Source organism: Anomaloglossus baeobatrachus, chromosome 8 (genome assembly GCF_048569485.1).
Source record: "Anomaloglossus baeobatrachus isolate aAnoBae1 chromosome 8, aAnoBae1.hap1, whole genome shotgun sequence".
NCBI lineage: Eukaryota > Metazoa > Chordata > Amphibia > Anura > Aromobatidae > Anomaloglossus > Anomaloglossus baeobatrachus.
The window spans coordinates 101,442,957-101,468,472 of NC_134360.1; the positions used below are offsets into that span (position 1 = coordinate 101,442,957).

General features: G+C 52.8%; 1 protein-coding gene across 4 annotated transcripts in view; it reads right to left on the reverse strand.

Annotated features, from left to right (window-relative positions):
• The window catches only part of EP300 (EP300 lysine acetyltransferase), a 508,128-nt gene that overhangs the window by 337,157 nt on the left and 145,455 nt on the right, over window positions 1–25,516 (reverse strand). For all 4 annotated transcript variants that reach the window (XM_075321927.1, XM_075321925.1, XM_075321926.1 and 1 more), the window contains exons 11-12: window positions 8,358–8,435; window positions 5,741–5,844 (exon numbers count right to left, since the gene is read on the reverse strand). In XM_075321927.1, coding sequence (XP_075178042.1) covers window positions 5,741–5,844; window positions 8,358–8,435 — 182 coding nt within the window. The remainder of the gene's footprint in view (window positions 1–5,740; window positions 5,845–8,357; window positions 8,436–25,516) is intronic.

Here is a 25,516-nt window from a genome sequence, read left to right on the forward strand (position 1 = left end):
ATCCGCCGAAGCATAGGTATGCACCTGATAATGTTTGGTGAAAGTGTGCAGACTGGACCAGGTAGCTGCCTGGCACACCTGTTGAGCCGAAGCCTGGTGTCGTAATGCCCAGGACGCACCCACGGCTCTGGTTGAGTGGGCTTTTAGCCCTGGAGGAACCGGAAGCCCCGCAGAACGGTAGGCCTCTAGAATTGGTTCTTTGATCCATCGAGCCAGGGTGGCTTTAGAAGCCTGCAACCCCTTGCGCGGACCAGCGACAAGGACAAAAAGTGCATCGGAACGGCGCATGGGCGCCGTGCGGGAAATGTAGATTCTGAGTGCTCTCACCAGATCTAGCAAACGTAAGTCCTTTTCATACCGGTGAACCGGATGAGGACAAAAAGAAGGCAAGGATATATCCTGATTAAGATGGAACGAGGATACGACCTTAGGGAGAAACTCCGGAATGGGGCGCAGCACTACCTTGTCCTGGTGGAACACCAGGAAGGGAGCCTTAGATGACAGAGCTGCCAGCTCAGACACTCGCCGAAGCGATGTGATCGCAACAAGAAACGCCACTTTCTGTGACAGCCGAGAAAAGGAAACTTCCTTCAGAGGCTCGAAAGGCGGCTTCTGGAGAGTAACTAGTACCCTGTTCAGATCCCATGGATCTAACGGCCTCTTGTACGGGGGCACAATATGACAGACCCCCTGCAGGAACGTGCGCACCTTAGAAAGACGTGCTAGACGCTTCTGAAAAAACACGGATAGTGCCGAAACTTGCCCTTTAAGAGAGCTGAGCGACAAGCCCTTTTCTAACCCCGATTGCAGGAAGGAAAGAAACGTGGGCCATGCAAATGGCCAGGGAGACACTCCCTGAGCAGAGCACCAGGATAAGAAAATCTTCCACGTTCTGTGGTAGATCTTAGCAGAAGTCGACTTTCTAGCTTGTCTCATTGTGGCTACGACTCTTTGAGATAATCCTGCGGATGCTAGGATCCAGGACTCAATGGCCACACAGTCAGGTTCAGGGCCGCAGAATTCTGATGGAAAAACGGCCCTTGGGACAGTAAGTCTGGTCGGTCTGGCAGTGACCTCGGTCGGCCGACCGTGAGATGCCACAGATCCGGATACCACGACCTCCTCGGCCAGTCTGGGGCAACGAGTATGACGCGGCTGCACTCGGATCTGATCTTGCGAAGCACTCTGGGCAAGAGTGCCAGAGGTGGGAAGACGTATGGGAGCTGGAACTGCGACCAATCTTGAACCAAGGCGTCTGCCGCCAGAGCTCTTTGATCGCGCGACCTCGCCATGAATGCCGGGACCTTGTTGTTGTGCCGGGACGCCATGAGGTCGACGTCCGGCACTCCCCAGCGGCGACAGATTTCCTGAAACACGTCCGGGTGAAGGGACCATTCCCCTGCGTCCATGCCCTGGCGACTGAGGAAGTCTGCTTCCCAGTTTTCTACGCCCGGGATGTGAACCGCGGATATGGTGGATGCTGTGTCCTCCACCCACATTAGAATGCGCCGGACTTCTTGGAAGGCTTGCCGACTGCGCGTCCCTCCTTGGTGGTTGATGTATGCCACCGCTGTGGAGTTGTCCGATTGGATTCGGATCTGCTTTCCTTCCAGCCACTGTTGGAAGGCTAGTAGGGCAAGATACACTGCCCTGATTTCCAGAACATTGATCTGAAGGGTGGACTCCTGCGGAGTCCACTTCCCCTGAGCCCTGTGGTGGAGAAACACTGCTCCCCACCCTGACAGACTCGCATCTGTCGTGACTACTGCCCAGGATGGGGGCAGGAAGGATCTTCCCTGAGACAATGAGGTGGGAAGGAGCCACCATTGTAGAGAGTCCTTGGCCGTCTGAGAAAGAGAGACTTTCCTGTCCAGGGACGTTGACTTCCCGTCCCATTGGCGGAGAATGTCCCATTGAAGTGGGCGCAGATGAAACTGCGCAAAGGGAACTGCTTCCATGGCTGCCACCATCTTCCCTAGGAAATGCATGAGGCGCCGCAAGGGATGCAACTGTCCCTGAAGGAGAGATTGCACCCCTGTCTGTAGTGACCGCTGCTTGTTCAGCGGAAGCTTCACTATCGCTGCTAGAGTATGAAACTCCATGCCAAGATACGTTAGTGATTGAGTCGGTGATAGGATCGACTTTGGAAAGTTGATGATCCATCCGAAAGACTGTAGCGTCTCCAGCGTAGCATTCAGGCTGCGCTGACATGCCTCTTGAGAGGGAGCCTTGACCAGTAAATCGTCTAGGTAAGGGATCACCGAGTGTCCCTGAGAGTGCAAAACTGCTACCACCGCCGCCATGACCTTGGTGAAGACCCGTGGGGCTGTCGCCAGACCAAATGGCAGAGCTACGAACTGAAAATGGTCGTCTCCTATCACAAAACGTAGAAAACGTTGATGTTCTGTAGCAATTGGCACGTGGAGATAAGCATCTTTGATGTCTATTGAGGCAAGGAAGTCTCCTCTGGACATTGAGGCAATGACAGAACGCAGGGTTTCCATCCGGAACCTCCTGGCGTGCACATGTTTGTTGAGCCGTTTTAGGTCCAGAACAGGACGGAACGAGCCGTCCTTTTTTGGAACCACAAAAAGATTGGAGTAAAACCCTTGCCCTTGTTCCTGAGGAGGGACTGGGATCACCACTCCTTCCGCTCTTAGGGATTCTACCGCCTGCAGCAGAGCATCTGCTCGGTCTGGATGTGGGAAGGTTCTGAAGAACCGAGCTGGAGGACGAGAATTGAACTCGATTCTGTACCCGCGAGACAAAATGTCTGTCACCCACCGGTCCTTGACCTGTGACATCCAAATGTCGTAAAAGCGGGAGAGCCTGCCCCCGACCGGAGATGCGGAGGGAGGGGGCTGGAAGTCATGAGGAAGCCGCTTTGGAAGCGGTACCTCCATTTGCTTTCTTGGAGCGTGTGTGAGCCCGCCACGAATCTGAGTTTCTTTGCGTCCTCTGAGTCCCTTTGGACGAGGTAAATGGTGTCTTGCCCGAACCTCGAAAGGACGGAAACCTCTGCTGCCACTTTTTCTGCTGAGGTTTGCTTGTTCTGGGCTGTGGTAAAGAGGAGTCTTTACCCTTGGACTGCTTAATGATGTCAGCCAATGGCTCGCCAAACAGTCTCTCTCTAGATAAAGGCAAACTGGTTAAACATTTTTTGGAACCAGCATCTGCTTTCCAGTCCTTTAACCACAAGGCTCTGCGCAAAACTACCGAATTGGCGGACGCCATTGAGGTGCGACTGGTAGATTCTAGGACCGCATTGATAGCGTAAGACGCAAACGCCGACATCTGCGTGGTAAGGGACGCCACTTGCGGCACTGCTGGATGTATGATAGCATCCACTTTTGCTAAGCCAGCTGAAATAGCCTGGAGTGCCCATACGGCTGCGAATGCCGGAGCAAACGACGCGCCGATAGCTTCATAGACAGATTTTAACCAAAGGTCCATCTGTCTGTCATTGGCATCTTTAAGTGAAGCGCCATCCTCCACTGCAACTATGGACCTAGCTGCAAGTTTTGAAATCGGGGGGTCGACCTTTGGACACTGTGTCCAGCGCTTGACCACCTCCGGGGGGAAAGGGAAACGTGTATCTTTAGATCGTTTAGAGAAACGCCTTTCTGGGTGAGCGTCGTGCTTCTGGATTGACTCTCTGAAGTCAGAGTGATCCAAGAAAGCACTCAATTTACGCTTGGGATAGAGGAAACGAAACTTTTCCTGCTCCGCAGCCGCCTCTTCTGCTGAAGGGGCTGGGGGAGAAATATCCAACAGCCTATTGATGGCTGAGATAAGGTCGTTTACCATGGCGTCCCCATCAGGGGTATCCAGGTTGAGAGGGGTTCCAGGAGTGGATTCCTGATCACTCTCCTCAGACACATCACAGGGAGACTGATTGCGCTGAGACCCTGAGCAGTGTGATGACGTTGAGGGTCTTTCCCAGCGAGCCCGCTTAGGGTGGCTGGGGCTATCATCTGAGTCATAATCCTCAGCTTGTGAAGCCGGGGACCCCCCTGTAGGCTGGATTAATTCCAAGTGAGGGGGACCTGAGGACAGAGGCCTCGCCGTGCCCAAAGACTGAGTCCCATGCATAGATTGCAAGGCGTCAAGGATTTTTGTCATAGTCACAGACATTTTATCCGCAAAAACTGCAAAGTCTGTCCCTGTCACCGGGGCAGAACTTACAAGCGTCTCATCCTGGGACACTACCTCTCCTGACTGCGGCTGGCGAAGCAGCACCGGATCTGAGCATTGCACACAATGGGGGTCTTTGGAACCTGCTGGTAGAGCAGCCCCACATGCAGCACACGCAGTGCACACAGCCCTAGCCTTGGCAGCCTTGCGTTTTGAGGATGACATGTTGCTGCTTCCTCAGAGCGATCTGGGATATGCAGCCAGAAGCGACCTCACAGTGCAAGAAATACAATATCTATATATCTGTACACAGTACACCGATACACAGTGAGGCACTAGAGGGACCAGCACAGAAAAACCGCTTACCGCCCGCTTAAAAAGCGGGTGTGAGGTCGCAAGATAGCCCCCCAGTCCAGGTCTCCCAGAGCCTTGCGTCCTTCCTCCACCCAGGCTGCATGTAATGGCTGCCGGCGTCCCGAGAGAGGAAGGGGGGCGGGCCCTGGGCGTTCCTGGCCAAGAGCGGGAAGCCTGCTTCCCTCTGTGCCAAGTGAGAGGGCTGGAGCATGTAAATCAGGCTCCAGCCCTCGTCGCTGCTAGCGAACAGCGTCTCTCCCCTACCCTGATTGACAGGGTGGGGGCGGGAACGAATCGGAGCTGCCGGCGTCCTAGGCCCAAAAAGCCGGGGACTAAATTTATAAACGCCGCCGCCGTAAAAGCGCGGTCGGCGTATCCCCGGCGCACCACAAGTCACAGCAGCGCCGCCCGGTCCAGAGGGGGTCGGCGCTGCGTTCCCACAACACAAAGTCCCCCAGTAAACTGTAGGGACACTAACTCCAACGTTACGGTCCCCGGCGCACTACAACACCCAGCCAGCCCGGAGTGTGTCTGTGCCTGCCGGGGACACAGAGTACCTGTATGATGCAGGGCCCTGTCCCTGATCGTACCCCTGCTCCGTCTCCATCAGGTTCTAATGGGTCTGTGGATGGAGCCCGGCGTCAGAGCTGAGAGGCCGGCAGGATCCCACTTCCACAGAGCCCTACAAGGGGATGTGGAAGGAAAACAGCATGTGGGGCTCCAGCCCTGTACCAGCAATAGGTACCTCAACCTTACAACACCATCCAGGGGTGAGAAGGGAGCATGCTGGGGGCACTATATGTGCCCTCTTTTCTTCCATCCGAAATAGTCAGCAGCTACTGCTGACTAAAATCTGTGGAGCTATGCATGGAATGTCTGACCTCCTTCGCACACAAAGCTAAAACTGGAGAACCCGTGATACACGGGGGGGGTATAGCCAGAGGGGGAGGGGCCTTGCACTTTTGGTGTAGTGCTTTGTGTGGCCTCCGGAGGGCAGTAGCTATACCCCAATCGTCTGGGTCTCCCAATAGAGCGCTGAAGAAAAGAAGGCATCTGAGTAACTGAATGAGAAAATTAAATAAGATGTAGCACTTTAAATGTCAGATGTAAAAAAAAAAAAAAAAAGAAAGTCATAAATCGGGGAAAGTGCACAAAAAGTGTTGAACTGTTTAAGGAGAGAAGGAAACATTTATTGTGATTGTTAGGACTTGCTGCAGAGAGGAAGGCACAGAGTATGTCTGCATGAACTAACCTGATTGATGGGTGCAGATGGTCCTTGATGTTGGGTTAGTGGTGCCTGTTGTCTTTGTACCAACGACTGTAATGGCATGCCCACCGGACCAAACTGGTTCATGACTACAATGAAAATTAAGTGAAAAGAAGGTGAAGGAACAGCAGGAAAGTCTTTCCTTGATGCACTTTACAATGAACTCAGAATGGAGCAGACCTGTGATTGCCTCAAGGACACTAACCTAAAACAGGTTTAGTCCATGCCTGCCAGTTGGTGTAGCCCGCAGAAGAGACAACCCTTAAGTGTAATTCTTAAGGGTGCTTTACACGCTGCGATATCGGTAACTACATATCGTCGGGTCACGTCCTTAGTGACGCAGATCCGGCACCATTACCGACATCGCAGCGTGTGACACCAAGGAGCGATGATCAACAATCACAAAATCGTTCAAAAATGGTGATCGTTGACACGTTGCTCCTTTCCTTAATATCGCTGCTGCCACAGGTACGATGTTGTTTGTCGTTCCTGCTGCACCACACATCGCTGTGTGTGACATCTGAGGAACGACGAACATTTCCTTACCTGCGTCCACCGGCAATGCGGAAGGAAGGAGATGGGCGGGATGTTACATCCCGCTCATCTCCGCTTCTATTGGCCGGGCGCTTAGTGACGCCGCAGTGACGTCACTGACGCCGAACGCATCTCCCCCTTGAAGGAGGGATTATTCGGCAGTCATAGCGACGTCGCTGTACAGGTATGTGCATGTGACCCTGCTGTAGCGATAATGTTCGCTACGGCAGCGAGCACCAAATGTCGCATGAGCGTTGGGGGCGGGTGCCATCACGCTCGACATCGCTAGCAATCGCTAGCGATGTTGCAGCATGTAATGCACCCTTTAGTGTCAGCCACCTGGTGGCAGCAGCAAATCTCTATGATTTGAGGTGTCCCCAGTGAAGCAATTGAGAAACAATATTTTTAATTCACGATTTTTTTTTTTTTTTTTTTTTTTACAGTCCCGATGCATCAAGGCCAGAAAGCTTGTGTAAAACGCTTTTAAAAATTATGCAGCTTTTGGCATTTTCACTGGCCAACACAGGAGTTTCACCAAAATGGGTAGAAACCAGGTGGAACATAAGACGGGCACTGATTAAATTCATGGTGACCTGTGACATGCCATTCCCCACAAATCTTATGCCACTTAAAACTCGGGATTCTTTATAAAGGAACACCACAGGCCTCCTGATCAAGACTGGTGTGAACAAGGCGGATCTTCATGAATTGGGCGCACAATGTCACATTCACAGCCTATCTGCAGAATGCATGATTCACTGATTATCCTCAAACCAAGTATTTTAATTTCAGAGACCATTGTAGCTTATAAATTTTTTTGCCAAAAGAGGTTATCTAACTTTTATTAAACAGCTGTAAGGCTATGTGCGCACGAGTGCGCTCTGCACCGCACCTAGAAGGTGCGCTTCAGAGCGCAGCTGAAAAGCTCCGTTCTGAAGCGCATGGTGCCGGCAGAGAACGTGCGCTCTGCATGCAGCTCCTGCCATAGACAGAGCAGGGGCTGCCGGCAAAGCGCACGGAAGAAGTGACATGTCACTTCTCAGAACGCGCGCTTCGGGCAGCAGCCGAAACGCTGCGCTTTAAGACGCCACGTGCACACGGCCCCTGCACAATCTCCATAGATTATGCAGGGGACGCAGGACGCATGCAGTTACGCTGCGCTACAAAGCGCAGCGTAACTGCATGTAATACGCACACGTGCGAACATAGCCTAAAAGTTATAACAACAAAGAAACTATACTCACCTATTAGTTATCCTGCAAACCCTGTGCTTATGCTCAAACAGCGTTTTTATTTAATTATTTTTTTTTACAAGCAACCAGTAATTGACTGAGCAGCCACATGTCGCACTTCTGGCATCAAGGCTCCCATCATGGCTTGGCCAATAGTATGACACATGACCACCAAGAAAATTATTGGCAGCATCAGACACATGCCGATCATGCAAGCAGACAGCGAGGACCACCAGACCATCAGCACGGGATCGGAGGTTGTATTTATAAAGAAAAACAACTTAAATATATACATATTCATGTCAGATAATGGCATTAAAGTGTAACTGCCATTAAGAGTTTTTAAAATATACACAAATATCTGCCATTAATAGGGTTCCTGGTCCAGAGACCCCCTATAATCGCACAAAACACCATTCTGATCATCACAGTAAACTGCACATAGAGAGGTGTATCGACCCATGTACCACTGTGTTAGATGGAGTGTACAAATCCACAGACTCACTATTGAGCCCATACATTGCACGGTGAGATTGACAGTACAGATCCACAGACTCACTATTGAGCCCGTACACCGCACTGTGAGATGAAGAGATCCACACTCATTATTGAACCCGTACAACTCTGTGTGAGATTGGGTACAGATCCACAGACTCCGTATTGCATGCAAGAGCTAAACACCTCAATGGTATTCTGTGCGATCAATAGGGTGTCTCAGGATTTAGACCCCCACCGATCCACCACTATTTATAATACCTGTAATGAAGGGGGGAAAAAAAATAAAAAATCTGCAAAATGACAAACTTGAAAGCTTCTTATATACATGTGGATTTTACCTGATTGGCTTGGTATGGGATTCACAATTTGATTTGGAACATTTGCACGCATCATGTTTGGGTCTTGAACAGGGCCGTCTAGACAAAGAATGAGAGAAGAGAGCAAACGAATGAAAAGAAAATTGAAAACTAGTAGCAATTATTCATTCAGAAATGTGACACTTTACTGTAACGGTGGGAAACCTAACACTATATACAGGGGTGAGAGAACCTTAGCCCCTTTGTAGACTGGGTTTAATTAGATCTTAACGACCCCTCCCCTATTTTTTTCTAATTTATAGCCACATTTAAACCACAATATTTTTTTGTTGTAGCTGAAGGATTTTAGGTTACACATAATTTACTACCTGAACTTTAACATCTCTGGGGAGAAATGTTTTTATTATTTTATTTTGTTCGCTCTTCATCTGCTGCACAAATAAAATGTAAGCTTTATTCTGTAGGTCAGTACAATTATGGAGATAGCAAATATAGTTGTATTACAATGAATTATCCATGAAAAAAGAGAATTTTGTTTACTTACCGTAAATTCTTTTTCTTATAGTTCCGACATGGGAGACCCAGAGCATGGGTGTATAGCTTCTGCCTCCGGAGGACACACAAAGTACTACACTAAAAAGTGTAGCTCCTCCCTCCGAGCATATACACCCCCTGGATAACCAAATCTAGCCAGTTTAGTGCAAAAGCTGAAGGAGGACATCCACCCACAAGTAGAGATAGAGCAAAACCCGGAACAACCGGAACCTCTGTCTACAACAACAGCCGGTGAAAACACACGTAACAAGAAAACTGCCAACAGGCAACAGGGAGGGAGCTGGGTCTCCCATGTCGGAACTATAAGAAAAAGAATTTACGGTAAGTAAACAAAAAAGGGAATTTTGTTTACTTACCGTAAATTCCTTTTCTTCTAGCTCCTATTGGGAGACCCAGACAATTGGGTGTATAGCTTCTGCCTCTGGAGGCCACACAAAGTATTACACTTTAAAAAGTGTAACCCCTCCCCTCTGCCTATACACTCTTCCGTGGACCACGGGCTCCTCAGTTTTGGTGCAAAAGCAGGAAGGAGAAAACTTATAAATTGGTCTAGGGTAAATTCAATCCGAAGGATGTTCGGAGAACTGAAACCATGAACCATAAGAACAATTCAACATGAACAACATGTGTACACAAAAGAACAAACAGCCCGAAGGGAACAGAGGCGGGTGCTGGGTCTCCCAATAGGAGCTAGAAGAAAAGGAATTTACGGTAAGTAAACAAAATTCCCTTCTTCTTTGTCGCTCCATTGGGAGACCCAGACAATTGGGACGTCCAAAAGCAGTCCCTGGGTGGGTAAAATAATACCTCGATAAAAAGAGCCGTAAAACGGCCCCCTCTTACAGGTGGGCAACCGCCGCTTGAAGGACTCGCCTACCTAGGCTGGCATCTGCCGAAGCATAGGCATGCACCTGATAGTGTTTCGTGAAGGTGTGCAGACTCGACCAGGTAGCCGCCTGACACACCTGCTGAGCCGTAGCCTGGTGCCGCAATGCCCAGGACGCACCTGCGGCTCTGGTAGAATGGGCTTTCAGCCCTGAAGGAATCGGAAGCCCAGAAGAACGATAGGCTTCAAAAATCGGTTCCTTGATCCACCGAGCCAAGGTAGACTTGGAAGCCTGCGACCCCTTACGCTGGCCAGCGACAAGGAGAAAGAGCGCATCAGAACGGCGCAGGGGCGCCGTGCGAGACACGTAGATCCGGAGTGTTCTCACTAGATCTAACAAATGCAAATCCTTTTCACATTGGTGAACTGGATGAGGGCAAAATGAAGGCAAGGAAATATCCTGATTGAGATGAAAAGTGGACACCACCTTAGGGAGAAAGTCCGGGACCGGACGCAGAACCACCTTATCCTGGTGAAAAACCAGGAAAGGGCCTTTGCATGACAGCACTGCAAGCTCTGACACTCTACGGAGTGAAGTAACCGCCACTAGAAATGCCACCTTCTGCGAAAGACGTGATAGAGAGACATCCCGCAGCGGCTCAAAAGGTGGTTTTTGAAGAGCCCGTAGAACCATGTTGAGATCCCAGGGTTCCAGCGGACGCTTGTAAGGTGGGACTATGTGGCAAACTCCCTGCAGGAACGTGCGTACCTGCGGAAGCCTGGCTAGACGCTTTTGAAAAAACACGGAAAGCGCCGAGACTTGACCTTTGAGAGAGCCGAGAGACAAACCCTTGTCCAATCCCGATTGAAGGAAGGAAAGAAACCTGGGTAAGGCAAACGGCCAGGGGATAAACCCCCTCTCAGAGCACCAGGCTAAGAAGATCCTCCAAGTTCTGTGATAGATCTTGGCTGACGTTGGCTTCCTGGCCTGTCTCATAGTGGCAATGACATCATGAGACAACCCTGAGGACGCTAAGAGCCAGGACTCAATGGCCACACAGTCAGGTTGAGGGCCGCAGAATTCAGATGGAAAAATGGCCCTTGAGATAGCAAGTCTGGTCGGTCTGGGAGCGCCCACGGTTGCCCCACCGTGAGATGCCACGGATCCGGGTACCACGACCGCCTCGGCCAATCTGGAGCGACGAGGATGGCGCGGCGGCAGTCGGACCTGATCTTGCGCAACACTCTGGGCAGCATTGCCAGAGGAGGGAATACATAAGGCAGTTGAAACTGCGACCAATCCTGAACTAAGGCGTCCGCCGCCAGAGCTCTGTGGTCCTGAGACCGTGCCATGAATGCCGGGACCTTGTTGTTGTGCCGAGACGCCATGAGATCGACGTCCGGCGTTCCCCAGCGGCAACAGATCTCTTGAAACACGTCCGGGTGGAGAGACCATTCCCCCGCGTCCATGCCCTGGCGACTGAGGAAGTCTGCTTCCCAGTTTTCTACGCCCGGAATGTGAACCGCGGAGATGGTGGAGGCTGTGGCCTCCGCCCACAGCAGAATCCGCCGGACTTCTTGGAAGGCTTGACGACTGCGAGTGCCGCCCTGGTGGTTGATGTACGCAACCGCCGTGGCGTTGTCCGACTGTATGCGGATCTGCCTGCCCTCCAGCCACCGATGGAACGCCTTGAGGGCTAGATACACTGCCCTTATCTCCAGAACATTGATCTGAAGGGAAGACTCTGTCGGAGTCCAGGTTCCCTGAGCCTTGTGGTAGAGAAAAACCGCTCCCCATCCTGACAGGCTCGCGTCCGTCGTGACCACAGCCCAGGATGGGGGCAGAAAGGATTTTCCTTTCGACAGAGAAGTGGGGAGAAGCCACCACTGAAGAGAGGTCTTGGCTTCCAGAGACAGAGAGACGTTCCTGTCCAAGGACGTCGGTCTCTTGTCCCATTTGCGGAGAATGTCCCATTGGAGTGGACGCAGATGAAATTGCGCAAATGGAACTGCCTCCATTGCTGCCACCATCTTCCCCAGGAAGTGCATGAGGCGCGACTGTCCCTGAAGAAGGGATCGCACCCCTGTCTGCAGCGACCGCTGTTTGTCCAGCGGCAGCTTGACCATCGCTGAGAGAGTATGAAACTCCATTCCGAGGTACGTCAGTGACTGGGTCGGAGACAATTTTGACTTTGGAAAATTGATGATCCACCCGAACCTCTGGAGAGTCTCCAGAGCAACGGTCAGACTGTGTTGACAAGCCACCCGTGAGGGTGCCTTGACTAGGAGATCGTCTAGGTAAGGGATCACCGAGTGGCCCTGAGAGTGAAGGACCGCTACTACGGATGCCATGACCTTGGTGAAGACCCGTGGGGCTGTCGCCAGGCCGAAAGGCAGTGCCACAAACTGAAGGTGTTCGTCCCCGATGGCGAAACGCAGGAAGCGTTGATGCTCTTGAGCGATCGGCACATGGAGATAGGCATCTTTGATGTCGATTGATGCTAGGAAGTCTCCTTGGGACATCGAAGCGATGACAGATCGGAGGGATTCCATGCGAAACCTCCTGGTTGTCACATGTCTGTTGAGCAATTTTAGGTCCAAAACGGGACGGAATGAGCCGTCCTTTTTTGGCACCACGAACAGATTGGAGTAAAAACCGCGACCGCGTTCCTGAAGTGGAACGGGGATCACCACTCCTTCTGTTTTCAGAGTGTCCACCGCCTGAAAAAGCGCAACGGTCCGCTGGGGGGGCGGAGATGTCCTGAAAAAACGAGTCGGAGGACGAGAGCCGAACTCAATCCTGTAACCGTGAGACAGAATGTCCCTCACCCATCGGTCTTGGACATGTGGCCACCAGGCGTCGCAAAAGCGGGAGAGCCTGCCACCGACCGAGGATGCGGTTTGGGGCGGCCGAAAGTCATGAGGAGGCCGCCTTGGAGACGGTGCCTCCAGCGGTCTTTGGAGGACGTGACTTAGACCGCCATGCAGAAGAGTTCCTCTGGCTCTTCTGTGGTCTGTTGGACGAGGAAGGTTGGGATCTGGCTGAGGGCCGAAAGGACCGAAACCTCGCTTGAACTTTCCGTTGCTGAGGTCGGTTTGGTTTGGGTTGGGGTAAGGAAGAGTCCTTTCCCTTGGATTGCTTAATAATTTCATCCAATCGCTCGCCAAACAGTCGGTCGCCAGAAAAAGGCAAACCGGTCAAGAACTTTTTGGAAGCAGAGTCTGCCTTCCATTCGCGTAGCCACATGGCCCTGCGGACTGCGACAGAATTGGCTGATGCAACCCCTGTACGGCTAGCCGAGTCCAGGACAGCATTCATGGCGTAGGATGCAAATACTGACGCCTGAGAAGTCAAACACGTTACTTGTGGCGCAGCGGTACGGGTGACCGCATTAATCTCAGTCAGACAAGCTGAGATAGCCTGGAGTGCCCACACTGCTGCAAAGGCTGGGGCAAAAGATGCGCCTATGGCTTCGTAGATGGATTTCAGTAGTAGCTCTATCTGCCTGTCCGTGGCATCCTTGAGCGATGCACCGTCAGCCACTGCTACTACGGATCTAGCCGCCAGTCTAGAGACTGGAGGATCCACCTTGGGACACTGAGCCCAACCCTTAACCACGTCAGCGGGGAAGGGGTAACGTGTGTCATTAAGGCGTTTAGTAAAGCGCTTGTCCGGGAAAGCCCTGTGCTTCTGGACAGCATCTCTAAAGTTAGAGTGATCAAAGAAGAAGGGAATTTTGTTACTTACCGTAAATTCCTTTTCTTCTAGCTCCTATTGGGAGACCCAGACGATTGGGTGTATAGCTACTGCCTCCGGAGGCCACACAAAGCATTACACTAAAAAGTGTAAGGCCCCTCCCCTTCTGGCTATACACCCCCAGTGGGATCACTGGCTCACCAGTTTTAGTGCAAAAGCAAGAAGGAGGAAAGCCAATAACTTGGTTAAACAAATTCACTCCGAGTAACATCGGAGAACTGAAAAACCGTTCAACATGAACAACATGTGTACCCGAAAAAACCCAAAAATCCCGAAGGACAACAGGGCGGGTGCTGGGTCTCCCAATAGGAGCTAGAAGAAAAGGAATTTACGGTAAGTAACAAAATTCCCTTCTTCTTCGGCGCTCCATTGGGAGACCCAGACGATTGGGACGTCCAAAAGCTGTCCCTGGGTGGGTAAAGAAATACCTCATGTTAGAGCTGCGAAGACAGCCCTCCCCTACGGGGAGGCAACTGCCGCCTGCAGGACTCTACTACCTAGGCTGGCGTCCGCCGAAGCATAGGTATGCACCTGATAATGTTTGGTGAAAGTGTGCAGACTCGACCAGGTAGCTGCCTAGCACACCTGTTGAGCCGTAGCCTGGTGTCGCAATGCCCAGGACGCACCCACGGCTCTGGTAGAATGGGCCTTCAGCCCTGATGGAACCGGAAGCCCAGCAGAACGGTAGGCTTCAAGAATTGGTTCTTTGATCCATCGAGCCAGGGTGGCCTTAGAAGCCTGCGACCCTTTGCGCTTACCAGCGACAAGGACAAAGAGTGCATCCGAACGGCGCAGGGGCGCCGTGCGGGAAATGTAGATTCTGAGTGCTCTCACCAGATCTAACAAATGTAAATTTTTCTCATACCGATGAACTGCATGAGGACAAAACGAAGGCAAAGAGATATCCTGATTAAGATGAAAAGAGGATACCACCTTCGGGAGAAACTCCTGAATGGGGCGCAGCACTACCTTGTCCTGGTGGAAGACCAGGAAGGGAGCCTTGGAAGACAGCGCTGCTAGCTCAGACACTCTCCGAAGAGATGTGATCGCTACCAGAAAAGCCACTTTCTGTGATAGTCTAGAAAGTGAAACCTCCCTCAGAGGCTCGAAGGGCGGCTTCTGGAGGGCAACTAGTACCCTGTTCAGATCCCATGGATCTAACGGCCGCTTGTACGGGGGTACAATATGACAAACCCCCTGCAGGAACGTGCGCACCTTAGGAAGTCGTGCTAGACGCTTCTGAAAAAAGACGGATAGCGCTGAGACTTGCCCTTTAAGGGAGCCGAGCGACAAACCTTTTTCTAACCCAGATTGCAGGAAAGAAAGAAAGGTAGACAATGCAAATGGCCAGGGAGACACTCCCTGAGCAGAGCACCAGGATAAGAATATCCTCCACGTTCTGTGGTAGATCTTAGCGGACGTGGGCATCCTAGCCTGTCTCATGGTGGCAACGACCCCATGGGATAATCCTGAAGACCCTAGGATCCAGGACTCAATGGCCACACAGTCAGGTTCAGGGCCGCAGAATTCCGATGGAAAAACGGCCCTTGGGACAGTAAGTCTGGTCGGTCTGGTAGTGCCCACGGTTGGCCGACCGTGAGATGCCACAGATCCGGATACCACGCCCTCCTTGGCCAGTCTGGGGCGACGAGTATGACGCGGCTGCAGTCGGATCTGATCTTGCGTAGCACTCTGGGCAAGAGTGCCAGAGGTGGAAACACATAAGGGAGCCGGAACTGCGACCAATCTTGCACTAAGGCGTCTGCCGCCAGAGCTCTGTGATCGCGGGACCGTGCTATGAAGGTTGGGACCTTGTTGTTGTGCCTGGACGCCATTAGGTCGACGTCCGGCCTTCCCCAGCGGCTACAGATTTCCTGAAACACGTCCGGGTGAAGGGACCATTCCCCTGCGTCCATGCCCTGGCGGCTGAGGAAGTCTGCTTCCCAGTTTTCTACGCCGGGGATGTGAACTGCGGATACGGTGGAGGCCGTGGCTTCCACCCACATCATAATCCGCCGGACTTCCTGGAAGGCTTGCCGACTGCGTGTCCCCCCTTGGTGATTGATGTATGCCACCGCTGTGGAGTTGTCCGATTGAATTCGGATCTGCTTCCCTTCCAGCCACTGTTGGAAGGCTAGTAGGGCAAGATACACTGCTCTGATTTCCAGAACATTGATCTGAAGGGTGGACTCCTGCTGAGTCCACGTACCCTGAGCCCTGTGGTGGAGAAACACTGCTCCCCACCCTGACAGACTCGCGTCTGTCGTGACTACCGCCAAAGACGGTGGTAGGAAGGATCTTCCCTGTGATAATGAGGTGGGAAGAAGCCACCATTGCAGAGAGTCCTTGGCCGTCTGTGAAAGGGAGACTTTCCTGTTCAGGGATGTTGACTTCCCGTCCCATTGGCGGAGAATGTCCCAATAAAGAGGACGCAGATGAAACTGCGCAAACGGAACCGCCTCCATTGCCGCCACCATCTTCCCGAGGAAGTGCATGAGGCGTCTTAAGGAGTGCGACTGACCGTGACGGAGAGTCTGCACCCCGGTCTGTAGTGACCGCTGCTTGTCCAGCGGAAGCTTCACTAGCGCTGAGAGGGTATGAAACTCCATGCCAAGATACGTTAGTGATTGGGTCGGTGACAGGTTTGACTTTGAGAAGTTGATGATCCACCCGAACGTCTGGAGAGTCTCCAGCGCAACATTCAGGCTGAGTTGGCATGCCTCTTGAGAGGGTGCCTTGACAAGTAGATCGTCCAAGTAAGGGATCACAGAGTGTCCCTGTGAGTGCAAGACTGCTACCACTGCCGCCATGACCTTGGTGAACACCCGTGGGGCTGTCGCCAGACCAAATGGCAGAGCTACGAACTGGAGATGTTCGTCTCCTATCACAAAACGTAGAAAACGTTGGTGCTCTGTAGCAATCGGCACGTGGAGATAAGCATCTTTGATGTCTATTGATGCTAGGAAATTTCCTTGAGACATTGAGGCAATGACGGAGCGGAGGGTTTCATCCGGAACCGCCTGGCCTCCACGTGCTTGTTGAGCAGTTTTGGGTCCAGAACGGAACGGAAAGAGCCGTCCTTTTTTGGCACCACAACCAGATTGGAGGAAAACCGTGTCTTGTTCCTGAAGAGGAACAGGGATTACCACTCCTTCTGCCTGCAGAAGAGCATCGGCTCGGTGGGGAGGTGGGGACGTTCTGAAGAATCGAGTCGGAGACGAGAACAGAACTCTGTCCTGTGCACGTGGGCACAATGTCCCTCACCCACCGGTCTGTGACCTGTGGCAGCTAAATGTCGCCAAAGGCGAGCGAGTCTGCCATCAACCGCGGATGCGGAGAGATGAGAGAGCTGAGAGTCATGAGGAGACCGCCTTGGTAGCGGTTCCTCCGGCTGCCTTCCTTGGGCGTGATTGAGCCCCCGGAAGCTGAGCCCCTCTGAGGCTTTTCAGCTCTTTTGGACGAGGACAATTGGGACCTGCCCGAGCTTGGGAAGGACCGAAACCTCGACTGTCCTTCCAGGACAGCATTAATAGGGTAAGTCGCAATGCAGACATTGCGAGGTTACGGACGCCCCTGCGGCACAAATGTACATATGCTCAAGACCAGCTGTGCAAGAACAGCTGAAAAGCTTAGGGTGCCCATACGGCTGTAAATGCCGGAGCAACCGACACGCCGATAGCCTCATAGACAGATTTCAACCAGAGTCCATCTGTCTAGCATCTTTAAGTGAAGTCCCATCTCCACTGCAACTATGCTCTAGCCGCAAGCCTGGAGATTGGAGAATCCACCTTTGGACCCTGGGTCCCGCGCTTGACCACGTCAGGGGGAAAAGGATAACGTGTATCCTTAATACGTTTGGAGAAAACGCTTATCTGGTAAGCGTGGTGTTCCTGGACTGCTTCTCTGAAGTCAGCGTGGCCAGAAAAATACTCAATATACGTTTGAGCTACTGAAATGGGACTTCTCCTGCTGTGAAGCTGACTCCTCCGCTGGGGGAGCTGAGGGAGAAAGATCCAACATTCCATTGATGGACGCTATAGGATCATTCCTTATGGCGTCACCCTCCGGTGTATCCGGATTGAGAGCGGTGTCAGGATCAAAGTCCTGATGAGCTACGTCTGCCTCATCATACAGAGAGCCTCCTGGGACCCCCCCGGAGCACCGATTTTATTCCAAATGAGGGTGGCCAGGGAGCAATGATCCAGATTGCCCATGGCCTGTCCGGACTGCAAGTCTCTATCCCATTGCAACTCCATCCCTGTCCTTGGACAGGGTTGACAGGTGGTTCCTTTGGCCACGTCTAGTAGAGACCCCGGCTGACCAAGTGCTACAGGGGAGCATTGCACACAATGGGGTTCAGTGCCGTGGAACAGTATCACATGCAGTAAAAACAGCATCGAAAGCCTGTGTTGCTTATATGCTGCTGCCGGCTAGCCATCTAGGATATAGAGCCAAGAATGGCGACCGTACAGTGCAATGTATAGCATACAAGCATAAAGTACAAATGAACACTGCAGCACATGCAATACAAGCAGCATAGAAAGCCTGTGCCTTGGCACCCCTGCTTTTCTGCTGCTGTAGACTAGCCATCTAGGGGAATATAGCCCAGAATAGCGACCATACAGTGCAATGTATAGCATACAAGCATAAGTACAAATGAACACTGCAACCCCTGCAATACAAGCAGCATAGAAAAAAAAAAAAAAAAACCTGTGCCTCAGCACCCTTGCTTTTCTGCTGCTGTAGTCTAGTCATTCTAGGCGAAAATAGCCCAGAGTAGCGACCGTACAGTGCAGTGTATAGCATACAAGCATAAATACACATGAACACTTCAGTACATGCAATACAAGCAGCATGGAAAGCCTGTGCCTTAGCACCCCTGCTTTCCTGCTGCTGATGTGTCGCCATCTAAGAGGGCATATAGCCAAAAATAGCGACCTATGCAGTGTAAGCATAAAATACAAATGGACAACTGCGGTATTTAGTGGGGTCAGCACTTCAGGTGCCGCTTACCGCCCGCCTATAAGCGGGTGTGTGGTCGCCCTAGTCCTGTGCCTGGTTACCCAGAGTCCGATCTCTCAGCTCGGACTGCAGGAATGGCTGCCGGCGTCCTTCTCCAGCTCGTGTGGGTAGGGGCGGGCCGTGGGCGTGCCCCCAAGTCAGAGCGGGAAACCGGCGTCCCACAGTGTCCAGTGAGAGGGCTGGAGCATGTAAATAAGGCTCCAGCCCTCGGCGCTGCTGAGTGTACAGCGTCTCTCCCCTACCCTGATTGACAGGGTGGGGGCGGGAACGAAGCGGAGCTAGGCCGCAAAAGCCGGGGACTGGATTTATAAGCGCCGCCGCCGTAAAAGCGCGGTCGGCGCTAAGTCCCCGGCGCACTACAAGTCCCAGCCGCGCCGCCGCTCCCGGAGCGTCCGGCGCGGTAGTTCCCAATACATAAAGTCACTCAGCTAGGCTGCAGTGACTGTAACCCTTTACTGTCCCCGGCGCACTAGCACACCCAGCAAGTCTGGAGTGTGCTGTGCCTGTGTGTACGGGGACACAGAGTACCTGAATGGTGCAGGGCCATGTCCCTGAACGGTACCCAGCTCCGTATCCAGCAGGTTCAATGGGTCTGTGGATGGAGCCCGGCCCCAGGGCTTTGGGGCCGGTAAGATCCCACTTCCTCAGAGCCCCTCAGGGGGATGGGGAAGGAAGAAGGGAATTTTGTTACTTACCGTAAATTCCTTTTCTTCTAGCTCTTATTGGGAGACCCAGACGATTGGGGTATAGCTACTGCCCTCTGGAGGCCACACAAAGCACTACATTAAAAGTGCAAGGCCCCTCCCCCTCTGGCTATACCCCCCCGTGGTATCACGGGTTCTCCAGTTTTAGTGCCAAAGCAAGAAGGAGGAAGCCAATAACTGGTTTAAACAAATTAACTCCGAATAACGTCGGAGAACTGAAAAACCGTTCAACATGAACAACATGTGTACCCGCAAACAACCAAGAAATCCCGAAGGACAACAGGGCGGGTGCTGGGTCTCCCAATAAGAGCTAGAAGAAAAGGAATTTACGGTAAGTAACAAAATTCCCTTCTTCTTCAGCGCTCTATTGGGAGACCCAGACGATTGGGACGTCCAAAAGCTGTCCCTGGGTGGGTAAATAAATACCTCATGTTAGAGCTGCAAAACAGCCCTCCCCTACGGGGGTGTCACTGCCGCCTGCAGAACTCTTCTACCTAAGCTGGCATCCGCCGAAGCATAGGTATGCACCTGATAATGCTTGGTGAAAGTGTGCAGACTGGACCAGGTAGCTGCCTGGCACACCTGTTGAGCCGAAGCCTGGTGACGTAATGCCCAGGACGCACCCACGGCTCTGGTTGAGTGGGCTTTTAGCCCTGAAGGAACCGGAAGCCCCGCAGAACGGTAGGCCTCTAGAATTGGTTCTTTGATCCATCGAGCCAGGGTGGCTTTAGAAGCCTGCAACCCCTTGCGCGGACCAGCGACAAGGACGAAAAGTGCATCGGCACGGCGTATGGGCGCCGTGCGGGAAATGTAGATTCTGAGTGCTCTCACCAGATCTAGCAAACGTAAGGCCTTTTCATACCGGTGAACCGGATGAGGGCAAAAAGAAGGCAAGGAAATATCCTGATTAAGATGAAAAGAGGATACGACCTTAGGGAGAAACTCCGGAATGGGGCGCAGCACAACCTTGTCCTGGTGGAACACCAGGAAGGGAGCCTTGGATGACAGAGCTGCCAGCTCAGACACTCGCCGAAGCGATGTGATTGCAACAAGAAACGCCACTTTCTGCGACAGCCGAGAAAAGGAAACTTCCTTCAGAGGCTCGAAGGGCGGCTTCTGGAGAGCAACTAGTACCCTGTTCAGATCCCATGGATCTAACGGTCGCTTGTACGGGGGCACAATATGACAGACCCCCTGCAGGAACGTGCGCACCTTAGGAAGACGTGCTAGACGCTTCTGAAAAAACACGGATAGTGCCGAAACTTGCCCTTTAAGGGAGCTGAGCGACAAGCCCTTTTCTAACCCCGATTGCAGGAAGGAAAGAAACTTGGGCAATGCAAATGGCCAGGGAGACACTCCCTGAGCAGAGCACCAGGACAAGAAAATCTTCCACGTTCTGTGGTAGATCTTAGCCGAATTCGACTTTCTAGCTTGTCTCATTGTGGCAATGACTCCCTGAGATAATCCAGCAGACGCTAGGATCCAGGACTCAATGGCCACACAGTCAGGTTCAGGGCCGCAGAATTCTGATGGAAAAACGGCCCTTGGGACAGTAAGTCTGGTCGGTCTGGCAGTGACCACGGTCGACCGATCGTGAGATGCCACAGATCCGGATACCACGACCTCCTCGGCCAGTCTGGAGCGACGAGTATGACGCGGCTGCACTCGGATCTGATCTTGCGTAGCACTCTGGGCAAGAGCGCCAGAGGTGGAAACACGTATGGGAGCTGAAACTGCGACCAATCTTGAACCAAGGCGTCTGCCGCCAGAGCTCTTTGATCGCGCGACCTCGCCATGAATGCCGGGACCTTGTTGTTGTGCCGGGACGCCATTAGGTCGACGTCCGGCACTCCCCAGCGGCGACAGATTTCCTGAAACACGTCCGGGTGAAGGGACCATTCCCCTGCGTCCATGCCCTGGCGACTGAGGAAGTCTGCTTCCCAGTTTTCTACGCCTGGGATGTGAACCGCGGATATGGTGGATGCTCTGTCCTCCACCCACATTAGAATGCGCCGGACTTCTTGGAAGGCTTGCCGACTGCGCGTCCCTCCTTGGTGGTTGATGTATGCCACCGCTGTGGAGTTGTCCGATTGAATTCGGATCTGCTTTCCTTCCAGCCACTGTTGGAAGGCCAGTAGAGCAAGATACACTGCTCTGATCTCCAGAACATTGATCTGAAGGGTGGACTCCTGCGGAGTCCACGTCCCCTGAGCCCTGTGGTGGAGAAATACTGCTCCCCACCCTGACAGACTCGCATCTGTCGTGACCACTGCCCAGGATGGGGGCAGGAAGGATCTTCCCTGAGACAATGATGTGGGAAGGAGCCACCATTGTAGAGAGTCCTTGGCCGTCTGGGAAAGCGAGACTTTCCTGTCCAGGGACGTTGACTTCCCGTCCCATTGGCGGAGAATGTCCCATTGAAGTGGGCGCAGATGAAACTGCGCAAAGGGAACTGCTTCCATGGCTGCCACCATCTTCCCTAGGAAATGCATGAGGCGCCGCAAGGGATGCAACTGGCCCTGCAGGAGAGATTGCACCCCTGTCTGTAGTGACCGCTGCTTGTCCAGCGGAAGCTTCACTATCGCTGCTAGAGTATGAAACTCCATGCCAAGATACGTTAGTGACTGAGTCGGTGATAGGATCGACTTTGGAAAGTTGATGATCCATCCGAAAGACTGTAGAGTCTCCAGCGTAGCATTCAGGCTGAGTTGGCATGCCTCCTGAGAGGGAGCTTTGACCAATAAATCGTCTAGGTAAGGGATCACCGAGTGTCCCTGAGAGTGCAAGACTGCTACCACCGCCGCCATGACCTTGGTGAAGACCCGTGGGGCTGTCGCCAGACCAAATGGAAGAGCTACGAACTGAAAATGGTCGTCTCCTATCACAAAACGTAGAAAACGTTGATGTTCTGTAGCAATTGGCACGTGGAGATAAGCATCTCTGATGTCTATTGAGGCAAGGAAGTCTCCTCTGGACATTGAGGCAATGACAGAGCGGAGGGTTTCCATCCGGAACCTCCTGGCGTGCACATGCTTGTTGAGCCGTTTTAGGTCCAGAACAGGACGGAACGAGCCGTCCTTTTTTGGAACCACAAAGAGATTGGAGTAAAACCCTTGCCCTTGTTCCTGAGGAGGGACTGGGATAACCACTCCTTCCGCTTTTAGGGAATCCACCGCCTGCAGCAGAGCATCTGCTCGGTCTGGCCGTGGGGAGGTTCTGAAGAACCGAGCTGGAGGACGAGAATTGAACTCGATTCTGTACCCGCGAGACAAAATGTCCGTCACCCACCGGTCTTTGACCTGTGACATCCAAATGCCGGAAAAGCGGGAGAGCCTGCCCCCGACCGGCGATGCGGAGGGGGGGGGCTGGAAGTCATGAGGTAGCCGCTTTGGAAGCGGTACCTCCATTTGCTTTCTTGGGGCGTGTGTGAGTCCGCCACGAATCTGAGTTTCTTTGCGTCCTCTGAGTCCCTTTGGACGAGGTAAATGGTGTCTTGCCCGAACCTCGAAAGGACTGAAACCTCTGCTGCCACTTTTTCTGCTGAGGTTTGGGTGTTCTGGGTTGTGGTAAAGAGGAGTCTTTACCCTTGGACTGCTTAATGATGTCAGCCAATGGCTCGCCAAACAGTCTCTCTCTAGACAAAGGCAAACTGGTTAAACATTTTTTGGAACCAGCATCCGCTTTCCAGTCCTTTAACCACAAGGCTCTGCGCAAAACTACCGAATTGGCGGACGCCATTGAGGTGCGACTGGTAGATTCTAGGACCGCATTGATAGCGTAAGACGCAAACGCCGACATCTGCGTGGTAAGGTGCGCCACTTGCGGCACTGCTGGATGCATGATAGCATCCACCTTTGCTAAGCCAGCTGAAATAGCCTGGAGTGCCCAGACGGCTGCGAATGCCGGAGCAAATGACGCGCCTATAGCTTCATAGACAGATTTTAACCAAAGGTCCATCTGTCTGTCATTGGCATCTTTAAGTGAAGCGCCATCCTCCACTGCAACTATGGATCTAGCTGCAAGTTTGGAAATCGGGGGGTCCACCTTTGGACACTGTGTCCAGCGCTTGACCACCTCAGGGGGGAAAGGGAAACGCGTATCTTTAGATCGTTTAGAGAAACGCCTTTCCGGGTGAGCGTCGTGCTTCTGAATTGATTCTCTGAAGTCAGAGTGATCTAACAAAGCACTCAATTTACGCTTGGGATAAAGGAAACGAAACTTTTCCTGCTCCGCAGCCGCCTCTTCTGCTGAAGGGGCTGGGGGAGAAATATCCAACAGCCTATTGATGGCTGAGATAAGGTCGTCTACCATGGCATCCCCATCCGGGGTATCCAGGTTGAGAGGGGTTCCAGGAGTGGATTCCTGATCACTCTCATCAGACACATCACAGGGAGACTGATTGCGCTGAGACCCTGAGCAGTGTGAAGACGTCGAGGGTCTTTCCCAGCGAGCTCGCTTAGGGTGGCTGGGGCCATCATCTGAGTCATAATCCTCGGCCTGTGAAGCCGGGGACCCCCCTGTGGGCTGGATACATTCCAAGTAAGGGGGACCTGAGGACAGAGGCCTCGCCGTGCCCAGAGACTGAGCCCCATGCATAGATTGCAAGGTCTCAAGGATTTTTGCCATAGATACAGACATATTATCTGCAAAAACTGCAAAGTCCGTCCCTGTCACCGGGGCAGAACTTACAAGCGTCTCAGCCTGGGTCGCTACCTCTCCTGACTCCGGCTGGCGAAGCAGCACCGGGTCGGAGCATTGCACACAATGGGGGTCATCAGAGCCTGCTGGTAGATTAGCCCCACATGCAGCACACGCAGTATACACAGCCCTTTTTGCCTTGGCCGCCTTGCGTTTTGAGGATGACATGTTGCTGCTTCCACAGAGCGATCTGGGATATGCAGCCAGAAGCGCACCTCACAGTGCAAGAAATACATCTATATATATGTACCCAGTACACTGACACACAGTGAGGCACTAGAGGGACCAGCACAGAAAAATCGCTTACCGCCCGCTTAAAAAGCGGGTGTGTGGTCGCCAGATAGCCCCTAGTCCAGGTCTCCCAGAGCCTTGCGTCCTTCCTCCAGCCAGGCATGCATGTAATGGCTGCCGGCGTCTCTAGAGAGGAAGGGGGGCGGGCCCTGGGCGTTCCTGGCCAAGAGCGGGAAGCCTGCTTCCCTCTGTGCATAGTGTGAGGGCTGGAGCATGTAAATCAGGCTCCAGCCCTCGTCGCTGCTTGCGAACAGCGTCTCTCCCCTACCCTGAATGACAGGGTGGGGGCGGGAACGAAACGGAGCTGCCGGCGTCCTAGGCCCAAAAAGCCGGGGACTAAAGTTATAACCGCCGCCGCCGTAAAAGCGCGGACGGCGGATCCCCGGCGCACCACAAGTCACAGCAGCGCCGCCCGGTCCAGAGGGGGTCGGCGCTGCGTTCCCATACACAAAACAATCCCCAGTAATCTGTAGGGACACTAACTCCAACATTGCGGTCCCCGGCGCACTACAACACCCAGCCAGCCCGGAGTGTGTCTGTGCCTGCCGGGGACACAGAGTACCTGTAAGATGCAGGGCCCTGTCCCTGATCGTACTCCTGCTCCGAATCCATCAGGTTCTAATGGGTCTGTGGATGGAGCCCGGCATCAGAGCTGAGAGGCCGGCAGGATCCCACTTCCACAGAGCCCTACCAGGGGATGTGGAAGGAAAACAGCATGTCAGGCTCCAGCCCTGTACCAGCAATAGGTACCTCAACCTTACAACACCATCCAGGGGTGAGAAGGGAGCATGCTGGGGACACTATATGTGTCCTCTTTTCTTCCATCCGAAACAGTCAGCAGCTACTGCTGACTAAAATCTGTGGAGCTATGCATGGAATGTCTGACCTCCTTCGCACACAAAGCTAAAACTGGAGAACCCGTGATACCACGGGGGGGTATAGCCAGAGGGGGAGGGGCCTTGCACTTTTAATGTAGTGCTTTGTGTGGCCTCCAGAGGGCAGTAGCTATACCCCAATCGTCTGGGTCTCCCAATAGAGCGCTGAAGAAAACAGCATGTGGGCTCCAGCCGCCGTACCAGCAATAGGTACCTCAACCTTACAAACCACAAGCGGGGTGAGAAGGGAGCATGCTGGGGGCCCTATATGGGCCCTCTTTTCTTCCATCCGATATAGTCAGCAGCTACTGCTGACTAAACAGTGGAGCTATGCGTGGATGTCTGACCTCCTTCGCACAAAGCAGAAAACTGGTGAGCCAGTGATCCCACTGGGGGTGTATAGCCAGAAGGGGAGGGGCCTTACACTTTTTAGTGTAATGATTTGTGTGGCC